The following is a 19783-nucleotide window of genomic DNA, read 5'->3' as shown; positions in this document are numbered from 1 at the left end:
GCAAGCATTACTTGGTGACTTCGATTTTGAGGTGGAATATCTAAAAGGAGAAAAGCATCCTACAGACTGTCTATCAAGGTCAAATGAATGGGCTCATAGAGCTGAAGGTGAATTAAGAGATGATCATTATGACAAATACCTCAATCAACTAAACCTTGAACAAGTTCTACATCCAAATAAAAATGATTTCGCTATCTATGACCAAGGTCTAGAAGAGTCCAAACATATAATCAAAGCGGCTGCCGCTGAATTATATGTGGACATAATGATGGATGAGAACATAAATGGAGAGGCGATTCGAGAAAATCTAATCTTCAACTTAAGTTTACCAAGAATCGAAAAAGATTTAATGAGTGAACTAAGAAAATATCAAGAAGCTGATTCAAGATGTACATTCATAAAGAATGAACTAAATGAAGAAAAACAAGTAAAGAAATTCCAGACAAAAGATGGGATATTGTTCAAAATTAATAAGGACAAACCTCCAAAGTATTATCTACCTGATAAACTAGGTCAGACGATCGCTCGCCAAAATCGGAGCGTTAGCGAGATTTGCTTTATTTAGCAATCAAAATTTAAATTGGTTGATCTTGACTATGTTCAAGAAAATAGAAAAAAAGAAAATCTGAAATAGCAGAGAGAAGAAATGACAAAAGTTATTACAATTCATTGAATAATTAAGTAAAATTTTAGTAGGAATTGATGTTAAAAAATATAAATAAAAAGAAGTAAAGAAAAGTTTAATCAATTTTAAACGTTTTATTACTGAAACAAAATAAGGTCACATGAAAAATATTAATACAATGAATGAACAAGCTGGGCTTAATAGCATTATTAATTTCAATATTGGCATATATACTTGAATTACAGTTAGAGTTACAAAAATCTGCGTAAAAATATTTTTCTTTGTGCGAGTTGAGGGCTATTAGAAAGGTTATTTATCCGATCTTTAGAAATAACTTGATCAATTATTAAACTTTGAAGATTTTTGACTCTGCTGAATGCAACGTATGATGAGCCTATGTCGGATTCAGTATCTCCAATATGAACAACCGCTTGAGAAAGTGTTAATCCTTGAGATTTGTGAATAGTGATTGCGTGTGCGACATTTATTGGAAACTGTCGACGCCATTGCGGTTTTCCTTCTGTTTTCCAGTGTCTTGTAATTGTTGTTATTGGAATAGCACGACCATTGTATGTAGGGCCCTTATAATTATCGAACTCAATCATAAGGGCAACAGGAACACTTGGAGGTCGTTTATTATGCTCATAAACAATCGCTTGCAATGTACCAAGAGCTCCATTAACAAGTCCAACTTCAGTCCATAAATTGCTTCGTAACATGACACGACAACCTTTGGTTAATTTCAAGATTTGTTCCAAGGCCTGTGCTTTATCTGCTTTTTGTTTTGATGCTAGTTTGCTACTATTAACTGCAGGAATGAGTGCAACTGGATGGCCACTACTTCTCAGAAGATTTTCATTGTATTCATCAGCCATTTTATTTTTAGGTAATAAGCGTATTGCACTTGCAAATTTTGCAAGCTCTTGTCTTGAAAGTATACCACTACGTCTTGAATTAAGTATTTCGAACTGTTGGTCAGTCAGATATCCATTAGCAATTCCATCCAATATTCTTCTAAACTGTGCTTGCTCTTGACCAGCCTGTCTGTGATTTGATGTTAACATCAAAAATCTTTGAAAACTGTTCAAAACAAGTCTTCCTTTATTTGCATTGGTTGAATTTGAATGACTATAAAGAGCATTGTTTTTCACCGGCGGCAGTTGTTGTATATCACCGAAGAAATAAATCAAATAACCACCAAAGGGATCATCAGCATTTCCTGCAGCTTCTTGCAGTCTTCTTGAAATCTGCCACAACATACGGAGTCCTATCATGGACATTTCATCTACAATGATCAATTTGACCATAGACATCTTCAACTGAAATGTTCGCAATTTTTCGTCAGTGAGAAGCTTGAAATTCTGTGGTGATATCATAAGACCAGAATGCACTGTTTTACCAGAAATATTAATAGCAGCGGCACCAGTAGGCGCCAAAAGCATAACAGAGTCCGAACCAAAATTTTCTCTGAATTCTTGTGTAAGAGCACTTATTAAATAACTTTTACCACTTCCCGCTTTACCTTGTACCATAACTCTTTTTATTTCTGGATCTTTCGATTGTGTAAGAAGGATTATCTGTAGCATGGCTATATCCATGACTCTCTGTTGATCATCAGAAAGGTTGTATGCTACACGACCAGTTGCATTCGTTGCAACATTGAAGCTTTGTTTCTGTATCGTCATCCAATCGGTTAGAGCTTTCTTTTCTTCTTCAGACACTGAATCAGCTTCCCATTCATGAGCAACATCTATTTCTCTTCTGCCAAGGTTCTGAATTTCATTATTCTGAGGAACAGCTCTAGAAATCGCCATTCCCGGTTCAAGGTGTAAATGAAACTCATCTAGTTCAGGGTCATCTTCGAAAGAGTCTTCTACATCTAATTCAAATCGCGGCTCTCCTATCGTATCACGGATATTATTATAAGCTTTTGTCCATGGGAAGTTTGTTGATAAGAATGGCCTGATTATTTCATCCATACTTTGTCTCCAAGGTGTATGTAGAACAGCTTTTATTTTGAAGTATCTTTCATTTTCTGCAGGATTATCAGTAAGCTTAAATTTCGGATAATGTCTTACTATAGCAGGGACTCGGCGTCGCAATATTTTTTTTTGTGAATAGCGGTAATTCTGTGCGAATTCGAAAAGAGTTACATTTTCAAGTTCCCTGTTTCTCTTCTTATAGCGTTCAATGATGGCAGGGTCTTCACAATCCGTCGAACAATCGAGCTTTCTCCAGTTTTCATCTTTTATCACCAACGTAACAAAAGATCGTGAAGAATGAAATAACGGCCATCCCATCATCAGATGTGATATTTCTTGTGCAGAAAAATCCCGTTCAGCTGTAGAGCTAACCAAAAGTTTCCTAACGAGGGTGGCAGCTGGAGAGTTTGGATCACTACTTTCAGCCATGTGTTTCAATAATTCTCTATAATCACTTGATTCAGTTTCAGCTTTCGCTGCATACTTCACAATATATAACAAAACAGCTTCTTTTGAAAGTATAGGAGTAAAATCAGTGTTTCCACGCCACGTCTGAGTAACAAATGGATTGTACTTTGCCATGTTTTCGTCATTTCTTTTTGGCTCGAATTTCCAGTTTTTGTCTTTAGCAATAACATCTACATCAGATAGCTCATGCGGAAATCCGAAACGGCAAGCTTCAACGTTGGTTCCTCTTTTTTTACGCAAACAATGTGTACCGTGACGAGTGTGTCTCTGTAAGCGGTTAAGAATTGTTGTAAGATCCTCTGGATCTTCCAAAATCTCTGTAAATCGTTTCCTAGACGGATGTATGTCACTTGGGGCATGTGTTATATCGGGATTCCATGCTCTTGATAATCTCGCGCAAAAATTCGTCAAGTAGGAAAGTTGTTCGTCTGTAACATCGTCAAGATTCTCTAACTTAGGACCATCCTTCAGCCACAAAACTCCATGAATGTGTGGACTTCCTCGCCATTGCCACTCATATCTATACCAATAATCATCTACGTTATAACAGGGTAACAAAACCTCACGAATAAATGTTTCAGCTCTCTTTTGGAAAAACCAAGCCGTAATCAGCGGGTTATCATGCATAAGTCTCCGACGATTCGCTTCAATTGATGTGTCAATATTATTCGTGGGATCTAAAATTTTGTACAAATCGGGCCAATGATAATCTGCTGCTGACAGAGTAAAAAAGATATGTGGAGTAGACAGTTGCTCTACCATATCATGAAGTTCGCCAGATCTTTGAAACCAATAGCTTTTAGATGAACGTAGTTTTCCAGCGTAAAACATAATTGAGTCTGCAAGGTGTGAATCCTCTTTCACTTTTTCCAAAACAGCTTCAGCATCCAAGTTACCGAATTTATTTTTTTTCACATAGAGATTTCCTTGATTGATAGCTTGCCATCTCATAATAGAATTGAATGCGAAAAACCTGAACCTTGAATCTTTAGCGAATCTACCGTCTTTGTACTGCATTAAAAACTTGAAGTACTCCACAAAACTTAACGACTTGACATTCCTGCTCTGCTTAAAATCTGCTCTACCATATGGAAATAAGGTGGGGAAAGCTTGTGTGATGTAGCCCTCCGTTCTGAACTCGCTTATCGGGTCAGGACGAATATGTGGCCACTCAATAATTTCAGTTGCATCTCGAACTTTACTTTCTTGATTCATTTGTGGTATGTGAGGAAAATTAGATTCTTGCATCAACTGCATTTCATCTGATTGCGACCCATCCTGGCGAGAATCTCGATTTAAATTCGGCAAAAGTTGCATTATGTTGCCATTTTCCGGAAGCTGGGACAGCTGTTCATCATCTATTTCAATGTCATGGTAGTACATATGATTTCTCTTTAGCCAACAAAGAGCTTCTCTTACTTTTGATGACCGAACTTGAAATGAAGCTATCCCATCTGGTGTATCTCGATTTACAATTATGATTCCACGTAGGTCTTTCGGGTTGACTGGTAGTTTTGTATGTAGATTAGTTATGTCTTGCTCAAAATTGACAACATGACCACTGTATGCAAATTGTTGGCCTTTGATTTTATAAAGACGAACAACAGGATGAACTTTCGCTATCAACATCTCTTCAACCATCGTTAAATTTTTGAGTACTTCAGGCTGCTCTCGAGGGTCCATAAAATTAGCATCCGTATAAAGATCAGGATTTTTGACGCACTTATTGCACCAATTTTGCGAATTTAGTCCATGAACACTAACAGATGTAATTGTTAAATTGAGAAACCTCCTTTTACAGTGCTCACAAAAATGCCAATCATTTTTTTCAATAATACGATCAAACTTCACAGCTTTTCTTAGCCATGCTGCTGGGTAACACTGATTAGCTGGTGTCATATTGTATGGTATGTCCGGATAAACGAAACGTTTAGATGTATAGTTCACTAAATAGTTCCAATTTATAGATGAAGGAGGTTTATAAATGATTGTTTCATCAGAAGAAGAATGTTCTATTTCTACATTTTGCTGCATTTCATTGACTTGGATCTCACTTGTAACACTTGAGTCCGACGAATCACAATTGAATAAGAAAAGAGGCCGATGATAATCTCCGTAATCAACACGCGGAATGGCGAAATTCTCAGGAGAAGAATCCCTTGATGATGAACCAGTACCAATTACAGATGGGCCTGCAGTAGAAGGTCCGGCCGTTTGACTGTTTGATATCCGAGTAGCACGAATTCTCCTCATTGCGATTTTTTGAACATTTGAACGTGTGTTAACACTCTGACGTTTCAAACGCATTGTTAATTGAATGAAAGTTGGATGCCTAAAATAACGAAAAGAAAAAAACAATGAATAGAAATTTTGGAATTCTGTTATACATTGGAGCTGGAATATGTTCATAATTACGATAGTTTTGAGTGTATTAAATGAGTAAAAATAAATGATTGATCAACAATTAAATTTTGTAGAATACTTACTTATTTAATTTATAGTTGCAAGTTAAATGCAATGTCAGAAGAGTTTAAAAATCTGTTGAGGAAAAAATAAAAACATTAATGACATTGTTAAAAATTAATATGATGAATCGATTAACAAAAAACTGCAACCAAAGCACACAGTGAAAGACCAGGGATTTTGCATAACTCTCCCTAGTTCAATTCACTTCAACTCTCAAATTTCAGACAAGCTTAAGCTAACGTCAATTAACTAACTAATCTCTTAATTTTCCTAAAATTGACGTTAGGTTCCCCTACACCATACACCTTTCTCTACTCAAGTCGGAGAGCTAGCTCAATCCGGATTCTGGCAGGCCGTAACCTGAAATGCTCATTCATACTCATACTCCAGGGAACGACATAGGCTCGCCTTGTCCCTGGTTCAACAACCGCCATCCTACCTGTAAAGGAAACAATTATTAGTAGCAAATATATTTTTCGAATAATTACCATAGCTTTACATTGAAAACAGATTATTAGTATTAAAACAAAAATTGGATCTCTCTAGTTAGTTAATTTCAACTAATACAATCTTGCTAATTTAACCGAACCTGATTAATATGCATCATTATTCTGTGTCTAACAAATCTATCTAATGTCTAATAATGTTCATCATAAAATGACTTAATTTGGCTTTTAAAAATTTGAATAAAGGCAGCTGAATATTGCATTGAAATTGATTTTGCTAACTCCTAATAGATCAGAAAATATAAGTGATTAAAATATTTTTTTTGGTTAACATGGGGCCTATGGGAGACATCCATGTACCCTTAAAAAAACAACTTTCTCTTACCTTTTGGAGATGTTTTTACTATGTTATTAACCGTCTTTTAACGCTGAATTTGAAGGTGTAAGCACAATAAAATAATTCTTAATAGATCAGAAAATATAAGTGATTAAAATATTTTTTTTGGTTAACATGGGGCCTATGGGAGACATCCATGTACCCTTAAAAAAATGACTGTCTCTTACCTTTTGGAGATGTTTTTACTATGTTCTTAACCGTCTTTTAACGCTGAATTTGAAGGTGTAAGCACAATAAAATAATTCCTAATAGATCAGAAAATATAAGTGATTAAAATATTTTTTTTGGTTAACATGGGGCCTATGGGAGACATCCATGTACCCTTAAAAAAATGACTTTCTCTTACCTTTTGGAGATGTTTTTACTATGTTTTTAACCGTCTTTTAACGCTGAATTTGAAGGTGTAAGCACAATAAAATAATTCTTAATAGATCAGAAAATATAAGTGATTAAAATATTTTTTTTGGTTAACATGGGGCCTATGGGAGACATCCATGTACCCTTAAAAAAATGACTGTCTCTTACCTTTTGGAGATGTTTTTACTATGTTCTTAACCGTCTTTTAACGCTGAATTTGAAGGTGTAAGCACAATAAAATAATTCCTAATAGATCAGAAAATATAAGTGATTAAAATATTTTTTTTGGTTAACATGGGGCCTATGGGAGACATCCATGTACCCTTAAAAAAACAACTTTCTCTTACCTTTTGGAGATGTTTTTACTATGTTATTAACCGTCTTTTAACGCTGAATTTGAAGGTGTAAGCACAATAAAATAATTCCTAATAGATCAGAAAATATAAGTGATTAAAATATTTTTTTTGGTTAACATGGGGCCTATGGGAGACATCCATGTACCCTTAAAAAAATGACTGTCTCTTACCTTTTGGAGATGTTTTTACTATGTTATTAACCGTCTTTTAACGCTGAATTTGAAGGTGTAAGCACGGCTCAACTTTAGTATGACACCCCCCTCTGATCATGATGAAATTTTGCATACATACTTATTTTTGCATGAGAATTTTATTTATGAAGTCTCAACTTGCGGAAATCAGTACTTCCGGTTATACCGGAAATGGACGATATCTCAGCTAATACACAATATATTGGCGTGTCGTTAACGACGATGTATAGAACTCGACGCGATCTTTCGAATGATAGGTCACATGTGGAGAACGACGCATGCACAAAGAAAATATTCATGAAAATCGTTTAAAAGTCATATAAATTCACAATTGTCATTCAAAAACTGCCTAAATCCGTATGGATCACATGGTATGTGAACTTCTGTTATGCAACGCAACTGTTAACCGGCTAAAAAATGCCCGTAGCGCTTGGGAGGCCCTACCCCCACCCCTCTCTGCTTAGGTCACAACGGCGCGTAGCGCCGTTGTGACCTAAGCAGAGAGGGGTGGGGGTAGGGCCTCCCAAGCGCGCTCGGCTGCTTCGCAGCCTCGCATAGGCTCCTCGCCCTGTTACCCTTCAAGCTGAACTTGTATCAAAGCTAGTATCATATCGATAGCCAATAGGTAAATAGGCATAAAGCTTAAATTCTATCTATCTCTACGTTCAGAATTTACCGAAACCAAACTGAAAGAGATTAGATAAAATCAAGTTATTATCATACCAGAGCTCTGTTAGCGTTACCCGGCCAGTACCACGGGGAGGTAGAGTTGGATTTTACTGACCATCTCATCATCAGAGATCTCTCCACCAATGATGAGAGGTTTTAGAAGTTTTCCTTCTTCGTAGTTGGCTGTTTTTTAGGCCGCTCCAACCTGACTTATTCGCTTATTCAACGGGATAAGCTTTAGCAATGCATTCGAGAAGGTTTTCGAATGGATCAATATCTGGTCTTTTTTTACACCACCTTCTCCATTGATATTCAACTACGTAGTCAGCGTAATCGTCTCTGCTTACTCGCCTTTCACTGAAATAAGCCCGCATAGGTCGCCAGCTTGCTTCGATTCGATTTGTATGGACTCCTTCGGCGGTCACAAATTCCTTTTTGTGGTTGACTCTCTTATGGTCATAACCCATAGCGCTCAATCTGGAGTAGCCTAGCCATCCATCTGTATGAATTGTTGAACCTTGTTCAACATGCTTTTCTATTAAATCAGAAAGAATATCAGCGGTGCGCAAATTATCAGGGCAAACCTCCAATCGCAAATCTTCGGACCCATCTTCAATAATACCAAGGACCCAATGTCCCTCTATGAGTCTCCCGCGGTGGTACTTTCTTCGACCGAATTTGGCTTCATCAATCTGGACGATCTTGCCAGGTCCACCAATTTTGCCTCGTTCTTCTTCTTCCTCGGCAAAAGTTTCAGAAATTACTTCTCGGCATCGCCAGAAGTATTCAGCTACAGTTGCTGATGAAGCATTCGTCTCCTCTATTGCCTGCACATAACTCAGATCACGAGAATATGCGAACATTAGTCGAAGAATATTTTCGATTTTACAATTCTGGTTCTCAAACCAAGTACCCCAAGCGCAGCTCCTCTCAGATGGTCTACCAGATGTGTGCTGCTTCTTATGTGGGCAGCGGAAAGTTCCATAAGGCCCTCGATCAGGGTAAAGTTTCATGGCGCACCTATGTTGTGGGCATTCAAGGCTGGATCTCAATATCCCTTTCGATCGTGCGAAATCACAAGCAGCACCAGTGTTAATTATTTTTTCGAGTTCCCTATGGGACCAACGCATGACTAGAATGAAAAGTTTGTGTGGAGAGATTCAAAAATTAGATGTTAGCAGTTCAAAGAACAAAACAAAACTGAAGTAAATCACACTTTAGTTAAGACTTGATTCAAAAGAGTGCTGCCATCGAGCGAGTAATACTATAACCTTGCAAAACATTTTATATTCACTTATTCATCATTATCAGGCTTTAAGAAGGCTTTTTATCGGTTTTTAACCAATTTTATGAATATTTTCTTTGCGCATGCGTCGTTCTCCACATAAGACCTATCATTCGAAAGATCAAGTCGAGTTCTATACATCGTACTTAACGACACGCCAATATATTGTGTATTAGCTGAGATATCGTTCATTTCCGGTATAACCGGAAGTACTGATTTCCGCAAGTTGAGACTTCATCAATAAAATTTTCATGACAAAATAAGTATGTATGCAAAATTTCATCATGATCAGAGGGGGGTGTCATACTAAAGCCTTACCGTAAGCACAATAAAATAATTCCTAATAGATCAGAAAATATAAGTGATTAAAATATTTTTTTTGGTTAACATGGGGCCTATGGGAGACATCCATGTACCCTTAAAAAACAACTTTCTCTTACCTTTTGGAGATGTTTTTACTATGTTTTTAACCGTCTTTTAACGCTGAATTTGAAGGTGTAAGCACAATAAAATAATTCCTAATAGATCAGAAAATATAAGTGATTAAAATATTTTTTTTGGTTAACATGGGGCCTATGGGAGACATCCATGTACCCTTAAAAAAATGACTGTCTCTTACCTTTTGGAGATGTTTTTACTATGTTCTTAACCGTCTTTTAACGCTGAATTTGAAGGTGTAAGCACAATAAAATAATTCCTAATAGATCAGAAAATATAAGTGATTAAAATATTTTTTTTGGTTAACATGGGGCCTATGGGAGACATCCATGTACCCTTAAAAAACAACTTTCTCTTACCTTTTGGAGATGTTTTTACTATGTTTTTAACCGTCTTTTAACGCTGAATTTGAAGGTGTAAGCACAATAAAATAATTCCTAATAGATCAGAAAATATAAGTGATTAAAATATTTTTTTTGGTTAACATGGGGCCTATGGGAGACATCCATGTACCCTTAAAAAAACAACTTTCTCTTACCTTTTGGAGATGTTTTTACTATGTTATTAACCGTCTTTTAACGCTGAATTTGAAGGTGTAAGCACAATAAAATAATTCCTAATAGATCAGAAAATATAAGTGATTAAAATTCGTAATAGATTTTCACACAAAGTTAATGGTCTATGATCATACGTTTAAATCTAGATGTCGCTTTGGCTACATCTACTTCCGACTTATGAAAAGCGCGAATTTCAAATCTCCAATTATATTTTTTAATTTTTGGATCCGCAAGGTTTTGATGATTTGATCATATTTTCGGTTAAAAATGTATATATCGACAAATATAACTACTACCTAGATGATTCTTCGTGTCAGTGAAGTTCCATATGCAAAAAAACATTTTTCATCTGCAAATGACCTCAGTAGGTCAAAGGTCAAATTCCCGAAAAATGACCTTCGATGACCTTGAAAATTTGATACAGCCGGCGATTCGTTATGAACATTTATTACAGAAAGTATGAAGTTGTTACAAGCTTCCGTTCATGAGATATCGTGTTAACAGTAAAAACAAAAAGTGGATTTTCAAAATGGCATATCTGAGTTAAAATCTTCACTTCGTTTCACTACGCTCCGATAACTAATAAACAAAATCTGGGAAAATTATCATGAATCAGTGGAAGCAGGGCATTTTGGATACAAACCAACCCTAGCAAAGATAAAACAAGAATTTTTCTTTCCGAAAATGGAGGAAATAATTCAACAAAAAGTAGCTGCGTGCAAGCTTTGTCAACAATTTAAAAGTAAAACCACAAATGAAGGTAAAGCAAAGCCAATGCCGATAGCTAACAACCCAATGGAAAGGATACAAATCGATTTGACTGGTCCTTTTCCAGAATCAAAAATGGGTAAAAGAATGGTAATTGTAGCAGTAGATACATTAACCAGATATGCTTGGATAAAAGCCTACAAGAAAGGAACCTCAAAGGACATAATAAACTTTTTGAATTCAATTATTAATGTTCATGGAAATCCGAAAATGATTCAATCGGACAATGGAAGAAATCTAATTTCTAAAGAGGTCAAAGAATTTGCAGAAAGTAGAGCTATCAAGCTAATAAATTCAGCTCCCTACAGACCTCAAACTAATGGTTTAGTAGAGCGAGTTAATGGCATAATTGTTCAAAGAATAGCTATCTATGCTCAGAATGATGACAGTGAATGGGATAAAGATATTGCAAAAATTGCGTATTCATATAATACAGCGATAAAAACTGAACTTGGAAAGTCCCCATTTCACCTGATGTTCAATTATGAACCAAGGGGCACAATACACAATGAACTTGGTATTGACCCCAACTACAAAGAAGAAGATATCGTCCTAGCAAGGAAGATAATCAAAGAAAAATTAGAGAAAAGTTCAGAAAAGACTGCGGAAATGAGAAATAAAAGGTTAATCAAACCTAAATTAAAAAGAGGCGATTTTTGTACAATGAAGTACGTCTCAAATGGTCCGAAAAAGACTACGCAGAAATTTAAAGGTGAATTCGTGGTTCTGAATGCATATGATTCAACTGCTGAAATGCACAACCTGGATACAAAGAAAGTATCTGTGCAAAATTATAAAAGGATAAAGCAAATCTACATAGCAATACCATCGAATTTGGAAGCTATTTTAAAGAAATATCCTGAAAAGGTTAAACCAGAACCTAAAGAAAACCTGGAAGAAACTTCATCAGACGAAACTGAAATCTATGAAGTATCTGAAGCTTCAACATCAACAGAAGATGAAAAGGAGCAAGAACAACCTGAATCTAGTACAGAAATTGAAAAAGAAAAGAAAAATTCACCAACAAAGAAAAAGAGGAAATATGTCAGAAGAATATTTGAACCTCACAAAATGAAAACTAGATCAAGGAAAAGAGATTGTCATTAAGCGGATGCCGCTGGACAATCAGTAAAAAGAAAAACTAACAGCTAACAAAATTAAAAGAATCAAAAAGATTGTCATTAAGCGGATGCCGCTGGACAATCAGTAAAAAACTAACATCTAATACCTAAAGAATCAAAGAGATTGCCATGAAGCGGATGCCGCTGGACAATCACTAACAGTTAACACCTAAAGAATCAACTAAACTCATCATCATCATTTTAAAACATGATTTTAAACTCAAAAAGATTTTAAAGAATCAGAATTTTAAAAGAGAAAAGGTTTTAACTAATAAGAATTTTAAAGAAAAGCTAAAAGAATCAACGAGTCAAGTGGTAAAGCGGATGCCGCTGAAGAACTATTCGATCACTAATCAAAAGAAAGACTCGAAACAAGAAAACACTCACCAAATGAAGGATCTAACAAGAAACTCAAAGATAGAACACAAAAGAACACAGAATTGTGAACCAAAAAGCGGATGCCGCTGAGATTGGTATCACTGAAGGCTAAAACAAACAGTAAAAAGAAAACACAAAACACTTGAAAATTGTCCAAAAATGGTCCGAAATTTTCCGAATGGCAAGGCAAACAAAGTGACATCGAAATTGGAACCTCAATCAAAGACCAGATAAACCATCAAAAATAAAAAGACCTGATAATAAAAAGAAAAGAAAAGACAAAAAGCATTAGAAAAAGCTATCTATGGAAGCTTACTAATAGAACAAAAAGAGAAGAAATTTTGTCAAATTTTCTAAGATTTAAAGTTAACACAGCGGATGCCGCTTAGAGTTAACTTTAAGGGTCAATATTTTGGCCACAGCGGATGCCGCTTAAAAGGTCAAAATAAAAACCAATAAGAAATTCAACAAATTCAGAAAAATCTGATAAAGAAAAAGCTGAATAAAATGAACTTATCTCATGGGAGTCCAAAGGGGAAATGGCTGTAACTAAGACAATAGAAGGTTACGCCCCTCAATTAGTCAAACCCACTGGTCATAGAGGGCAGCAATTATGAAAAAGGCTTGAGAAGGTTAACCGCCATATTAGCGAGTCAATCAGTCACACTTGTCACCTCATGGTAATTATATTGTTAATTATAATTGTGTTTAAATTAATTTCTAACTGCGGCTGCCGCATTGAAATTAATTAAAATTAAGTTAATTGTTTAAGCGGATGCCGCTGTATTAACTTAATAAGTGCCTTCACCAAAAATTAATCAACAAATTAGTGAAAAATTAAGTCAAAAAGAAAAATTGTTCTATTCTAATTTTCTATCTTGTGTTACCTTCTGAGACATTTAAAAGTCAAGTTAAAGTGTTGCTTTTGAAAAAAGTGTTTGTTAGTTAATTACATTAAGAGGCATCCTCTGGTAATTAACTAATCGTGATCAACATAAACAGTAAAAGTGAAACGAATTGGTGAAAAATTAGAGCAAAACTCTGAGTAGACAAGCGGCTGCCGCTGAGTCTAACTCAATAAGTGAAAGTGAGTGCCATCAAAAGCTTTTCGAACTTTGAATATTTTCTATTCAACATTAAGAGTAATCAGTTCTGACCAAAGCGGCTGCCGCTGAGTCAAACTGAACTCTGAAACAACTTTAGAGAAAGATTTCTCAAAATTAAAGAATAGAAATTAGTGAAAAGCGAAAGAGAAATTCGAAAGAGAATTCTCTAACTCAACTGTGATAAACTGTGAATAACTTCAACTGTGATAAAGTATTCCGGCAACAATTAAACTAAAGTGATTTAATACTCATTATTGTAAATTAAATCATCATTCACAACTCAACTTTCACACTCATCAAATCACAATTGAAACCTGAATTATGGAGCGTCAATATTTCCCTGGCAAACGAGATGATCTCACAGTTTGGATTACTGATCGAATCTTTTCGAGACTCAAAACTTCTGAAGTTGAAAAGATGGCTTTCCTGAAAAATTTTATTGCTGGATTTACGCTGGTGAAATACGATAGGAATATTATTACGGATTATCTGGATGAAGTTCTTTGCAAACTCTGTGGACACATCGCCTGTAGAACCTACGCCTGTGAGAATTGTGCTGGTTTTTACTGCGAAGATTGTGCAAAAATTTTGGTTGAAATTTTCAAACACATTGGAAGAAGTCGCCCACTGAATAATGAATCGCCCTATCGAGAAGTATTCTACTGCATGAAATGTCCTGCTTTGGAAACGAGACCAAGAATTACCAATGTTGCACAAAGGATTCGGAATTTATACAAGGGAATTGAAGTCAGATGTCGAAATTACGATTGTGAATTCGAAGGAGATTACATGAAAGTACTCAATCATATGGCGAGAAATGAATGTAAAGTCTCTATGAAAGCTGCTAAAATTAACATGAAAACTTTTCATGACATTGGAAGGAAACATTATCCTTTGGAGTTTCCGATGGAAATCGACTATCCCTTGGCTAATCGAATCAATACAAATTATGTGGCTAAATTAACTGCTCAATTGGTAACTGCACTCGACAATGATTATGATACTTTATATGGAGCTAAATTTCCTAAAGGAAAACAAGGTGCTGTCAGAATTAGTCCGATTCCGCCACTACAAAGACATCAAAGTTTGGTCCCTAAATCAATTCCAAACCTTAAACAAGCGGCTGCCGCTGAACGTTTTAGGTATAAGGAAAAGAAGGATAGAGAATACGAAATTTGGCAAAAAGCAGTTATTGGCGAACCAAGCAAACAAAAGGAAATTGATGATGAACCTATTGATTGGTCTGAATTTGCTCACAACAAAAACTTGGCTCCACCGAATGCAAGAGTTCGAACTAGCCCGATTGATTGGGAAAAACAAAAGGAGCGATCATTTCATAAGGAAATGGCAGAACTTAAAAGAAAAGAAGAAGAGGCAAAGAAGAATCCTAAACCAGTTCCAGATCCAATTAAAGAAAAAGAGAAAGCGATTCGAGAAGCAGAAGCAGAGCGTAAAATAAAAGAGAGAGATGCACAACTAAAACAGATGAACAAAAGTCTTGCTAGCAAACTTCTTGAACATCTTAGTTTTGATTCAATATTAAAACCTGCTGAAAAGCAAAAAGGGGAAGAAACCTCAAAGCGGCTGCCGCTGAAGGAATCTGAACCTGAACCTGAAAAACAAAAAGAAGTGCCTCCTCAAATTGAACCAGTTCCATCAACATCGAAACAAGCTGATGAACAAGAAAAGCTCGCTGCTCTAGTAAATGTCATTGCTGAAAATCGAAACAAAGATAACCCTCAAACATTGACAACTCTCATTGAAGCTGTCACTTGTACTCCACCTGAACCTGTAAATGAAGTTGAAGTTGAAACTGAACTTGATGATGACTTACCAGATGTATTCAAACCTTTAATTATCAATACTGAAGAAGTTTCTGTAATTGATCAAATTTTATCTGGAGGTGAAGCTATTGATTGGGACTTAGAAGAACATTTACCTGAAACCAAAGAAAACAAAGAAGCCAAAGAAACTGAAAAATCTAGTCAATCAGACAATCAATCAAGTCAATCAGAAACCCAATCAAGTCAACAATCAACAAAAGAAAATAATCAAAATAAAACAATTAATGCAGTGGAGGAAGAGTCAAATACACCTAAAAGAAAATTTTCAGAACTGGACAGAGGTTATCTTGCGAAGCGATCATCCGAGCCAAAACAAAAACGATCGAAAAAGGAAATAATTGAAAAGCTCAACAAGAAGGAGTAAAAGAAAGAACAATTGAATGGCGATTAAAACGAAGCGAAACTCGAGAAAAAGAAAATGAACGTCGAAGAGTACAACGAGAGCGAAAAATGCAGAAAATTGTGAACTCGATTTCAAATGTTAGTGGACATATTACTGCTGGAGTTCATCAAAAGCGAATTAATGAAGCAATTGGCAAGCTGAATAAAGAAGGAAAAAGAGTCTGTGGTATTGACATTGAGAAGATTCCTGTCAAAACTGTTATGTACGGAATTAAACAAATGCCGGTATGGATTGGAATTGTCGATGCTGCTGGTAATCCTAGACTCAATAAAATAATTCGCTATCCAAGAGATTCTGTTGTCGACATTGGAACTGCATTTCATGGTCTAACTTGGGATCATGTACAAAACGCTCAATCATTGAATGATGTCCGCCAAGAAGTTATTGAAATTTTACATCAATATCAAATCATTTGCGTCGCTGGTGGAAAAGATGATTTTATGTCATTATGTTTTAATGAAGAAGATTGGGAAGAGATTCGACCTAAACTAAGAGACGTTAATCAATATTATAATCCAAGAATCGAGCAAAAACAATTATTCGCTCTACTTTATTCAACTTTCTTATTCTTTCAAAAGATAATTCAGGATGGAGCTCACTCACCAATAATCGATGCAACTTATACTGTTTTGTTATATTTAATTGATCACGAACAATTTGAAGATACAGCTAATGAAATCAAAGATGATGTACTAACCAAACGCCCTTATGCAAATTATATTTATCCACAAAATACTCAAATGGCTGGACTACTGCGAAATGTAATGTACATAATTAAGAATTGGCCTGAAGACTTAAGGAAGAAAGCAGTTGCCTCATGAAAATGGAGTCCAAGCTACAATCGACATGATTTTCTAATTGGAGATAAAATATTGAGACCACCGTATTCGATGGACATCAATGCATTATTTGCAAAATGGAGAAGATGGTGAACTTCCGTGGCGTGTTGCTCAAAATTCATCGACATGCTAATGGCAATGAATATTTCGCCTTCAAAATCACACGGAATTTCAGTCAACCAAGGGGCTATGTTAGGGATATAGTATTAATTATGGTTAGTAAGGGTCAGCTTAGCTAGCTTACTCATCACTTGGCTATCTTAGTCAATGGCTAGCTATCTGACGTCAGAGATAAATTAGAGTATAAAAGATAAACCAAAAGCACATTTAATTCAGTCTTGTATTAGTCTAAGTTTACACTTGTTATTAATAACTTCTTTTCTCATTTATTTGTCACCCTTCATTATTAACCCCACATTTATTAACCCTCAGTATTTATTTCAAAACCTTAATAAAGTTAATTTACATTACTAAGTCACATCGGTCCTCCCTGAGCGAGTCTTATTTATGGTCAATGTTTTTATGTCACCTTCCTCAACATAAAATGGTGGAGATGCCGCGTCTCTGACTTGGTTCTGTGACAAAATTAACTTTGTGCCCTTTCTAAGGTCATATTAAGGAATTTGAAACCGAGGCTGCCTCGTATCTATTCCTAACTCAACGTTCTCTGAACAAGGTTTAGTGAATAGGAGCGCTAATACGCGGCTGCCGCATAAAAAGCCTCCTTAAACCTCTGGTTAGTTGTGCTTTACAATTCTTGAGAAAGTGAAGAAGACAACAGCGGCTGCCGCTTAGTCTTCTGACCGATCTCAAGAATACTGGGATAGTTCTCTGAACTATATTGTGTTAATATAAAAGTGGATATATTTGAAGAAGTGGCGTCAACAAGTGAAGAGAAACAAGAAGTTGAAACCTGGTTCATTAATCTCAACAAAATATTGAACCCTTTAGTAGAAATGAATACCTACGCTAATTTCGACAAGATTAAACTAATTGAAATCGCCACACAATTAGGCTTTAAAAATCCTGACGACTTTACTGCTGAAGTATTATTAGCTAAAGTCATTGATGCCCACAAGATTCAACAGATTTATGATGGTATAGTTCCTAATGTAAAACCCGAATCAACAATTTATGAAGTTAAAAAGCCTTGGGATGTAGCTGTTAAATTAAGAGAAAATGGATTTTCTGAAGATGTAATTGGTGCTTTAGTTACAAGTGGAATCAGAGAAATTGAACATTTAAAATATATCACTAAACAATCTATGATTGCTAGTAATATAAACGCTATGCAAGCTGATAGATTGGTAGCTTTATATGGGAAAAAGCCTGATCCAGAAGTTCAAATGATTAACTCGTACACGAATGGTGACTCAAGGATTCTAAGTAATAAAGCCTCAGCAAGAATAAGAGTTCAACAAATAAGATGGCCATTTAAAAAAGAGGGAAAACAATTGCCCTTCCACGTGTTCATAGATACCCTTGAACATGATATGAGAATGGCTGATCCAACTAAAAGAGAATGGGTTGATTTCCTAAGAGGAACTCTGAACGATGAATCAAGAAAAGTAGCTGAAGACATTATTAAAGAGGAACCTGAAATCGAGTACGAAAGCTTCAAAATTAAATTACTCAAAAGAGTCGTAACTAGCAAAGATCGAATTAACGCCTACACAACACTCAAGAGCTTAGTTTTTGATATCAACACTGGTGATATTAACAAACATATAACTTTAGTTAAAGAACAAGTACGAAGAATAGACCCAACGGTAACTAATGAAATGTTCATATTAACCTTATTGAACACTTTCCCTTGGAATCTATGTACTGAAATTATGGAACATTTAGACTACAATGATAAAGCTGAAGATCAAATCATTGGAAGAATAGGCATCAAGCAGGTAAATTTAAAGACTAAGAAAACTGAAAGACCGGATTATCAAAAGACTCCAGAAAGAAAGAAATTTTATGAATCAAAATTCAATGAGAGATCAAGGTCAAAGAAGTGGTGTAGTCAATGTAAAAAGACTAATCATAATACAATAGACTGCTATTTTAAAAAGAAAGATAACTCAAATCAAAGCCAATCACCAAATAAGCCAACAAATCAAGCATCATCTTCAAATCAAATTGGACTTTTAAACGCTAATTCAGGAAATCTTAAGTTTGATATTGACAAACCTCTCGATCCAAACAATGCTAATCTTAAACAAGTTCAAGAATTAATTCAAAGAACTAACAAATCTTCAGTTCAAAAATTAGAAGAAAACAATTCGAAAGGTCAATCAGTTATCTATCCTATCATTGATATAAGAGAAAGGTCAACAAATACAGAGCTAAAGACACTGTTGGATACAGGAGCCTGCACTTCATTAATCAGTGAAGAAACTGCAAAAAGATTAAATCTACAAACTTATCCGATTGAAGTCAAGTTTACAGGAGTAAGCGACTCAAGGATAACCTGCACTAAATGTGTTCCATTGAAATTATATTCTGGACACAGAATCAGAATGATGGCTGCCTACGTTATCCCTAACTTGAACAATGAATTGTTGTTCGGTGTCAATGTAATCAGTTATACAAACGCTCAAATCATTGGCCAAGGAGAAGATAACCCTTTTAAAGTTAGAAGATATCGAGATGGAATGATGGAAACCTACGATGTCGAGATTGAAAAACCAAATCAAGCAGAAATTGAAATCTTATTCAAGTCATGGTTCGGAGAAAATTATGATCCAAAGAAACTAAAGTCAATGAACGAACTGACTACTGATACTGAAAGAATAATAGATGCATATCCTGAAGATTCAAATATAATAGCATTAGTCCGAGAACTTCCAGTGAAAAGAGAAGATTTTCCTAATCAAATTGATGATGTTGAAAAAGCTTTGAAGGCTACAATAAATCCTGAGTTATCACAGTATGATCAGCAGAAATTATTTAAAGTATTGTTGGAAAATAAAGACGCGTTCTCTAAATCGCCTTACGATTTAGGTTGTGTTCCAGCAAAAGTCTGTAATATCAGAATCAATATTGGCGATAAGCCAATTCCAAAGAAAAAGCCATTTCGACTTCAAGAAAAAGTCA

At 35.5% G+C, this 19783-nt stretch overlaps 2 protein-coding genes across 2 annotated transcripts; one reads left to right on the top strand and one right to left on the bottom strand.

Moving 5' to 3' along the window:
- Positions 1-876: 876 nt before the first annotated feature.
- LOC107370453 (uncharacterized) lies at positions 877-5382 on the bottom strand. Its single transcript, XM_015938448.2, has one exon. The coding sequence runs from the start codon at positions 5380-5382 to the stop codon at positions 877-879; it is 4506 nt and encodes a 1501-aa protein (XP_015793934.2).
- Positions 5383-15904: 10522 nt separating this feature from the next.
- On the top strand, positions 15905-16678 carry LOC149093103 (uncharacterized). The gene has a single exon (XM_089268715.1). It carries the CDS (start codon positions 15905-15907, stop codon positions 16676-16678), a length of 774 nt encoding a protein of 257 aa, XP_089124841.1.
- The last annotated feature ends 3105 nt before the right edge of the window (positions 16679-19783 follow it).

The sequence above is a fragment of the Tetranychus urticae genome, chromosome 3 (assembly GCF_039701765.1).
Source record: "Tetranychus urticae isolate SD_2017Ah chromosome 3, NJAU_TeUrti_SD_1.0, whole genome shotgun sequence".
Lineage (NCBI taxonomy): Eukaryota > Metazoa > Arthropoda > Arachnida > Trombidiformes > Tetranychidae > Tetranychus > Tetranychus urticae.
Note: the sequence above shows the minus strand (reverse complement) of the source record. Positions and strands in the feature narration are given on the sequence as shown.

Bases quoted from the DNA above. Each gene is read 5' to 3' on its own strand.
- LOC107370453 (XM_015938448.2), bottom strand. From the start codon at position 5,382: ATGCGTTTGAAACGTCAGAGTGTTAACACACGTTCAAATGTTCAAAAA.
- LOC149093103 (XM_089268715.1), top strand. From the start codon at position 15,905: ATGCAGAAAATTGTGAACTCGATTTCAAATGTTAGTGGACATATTACT.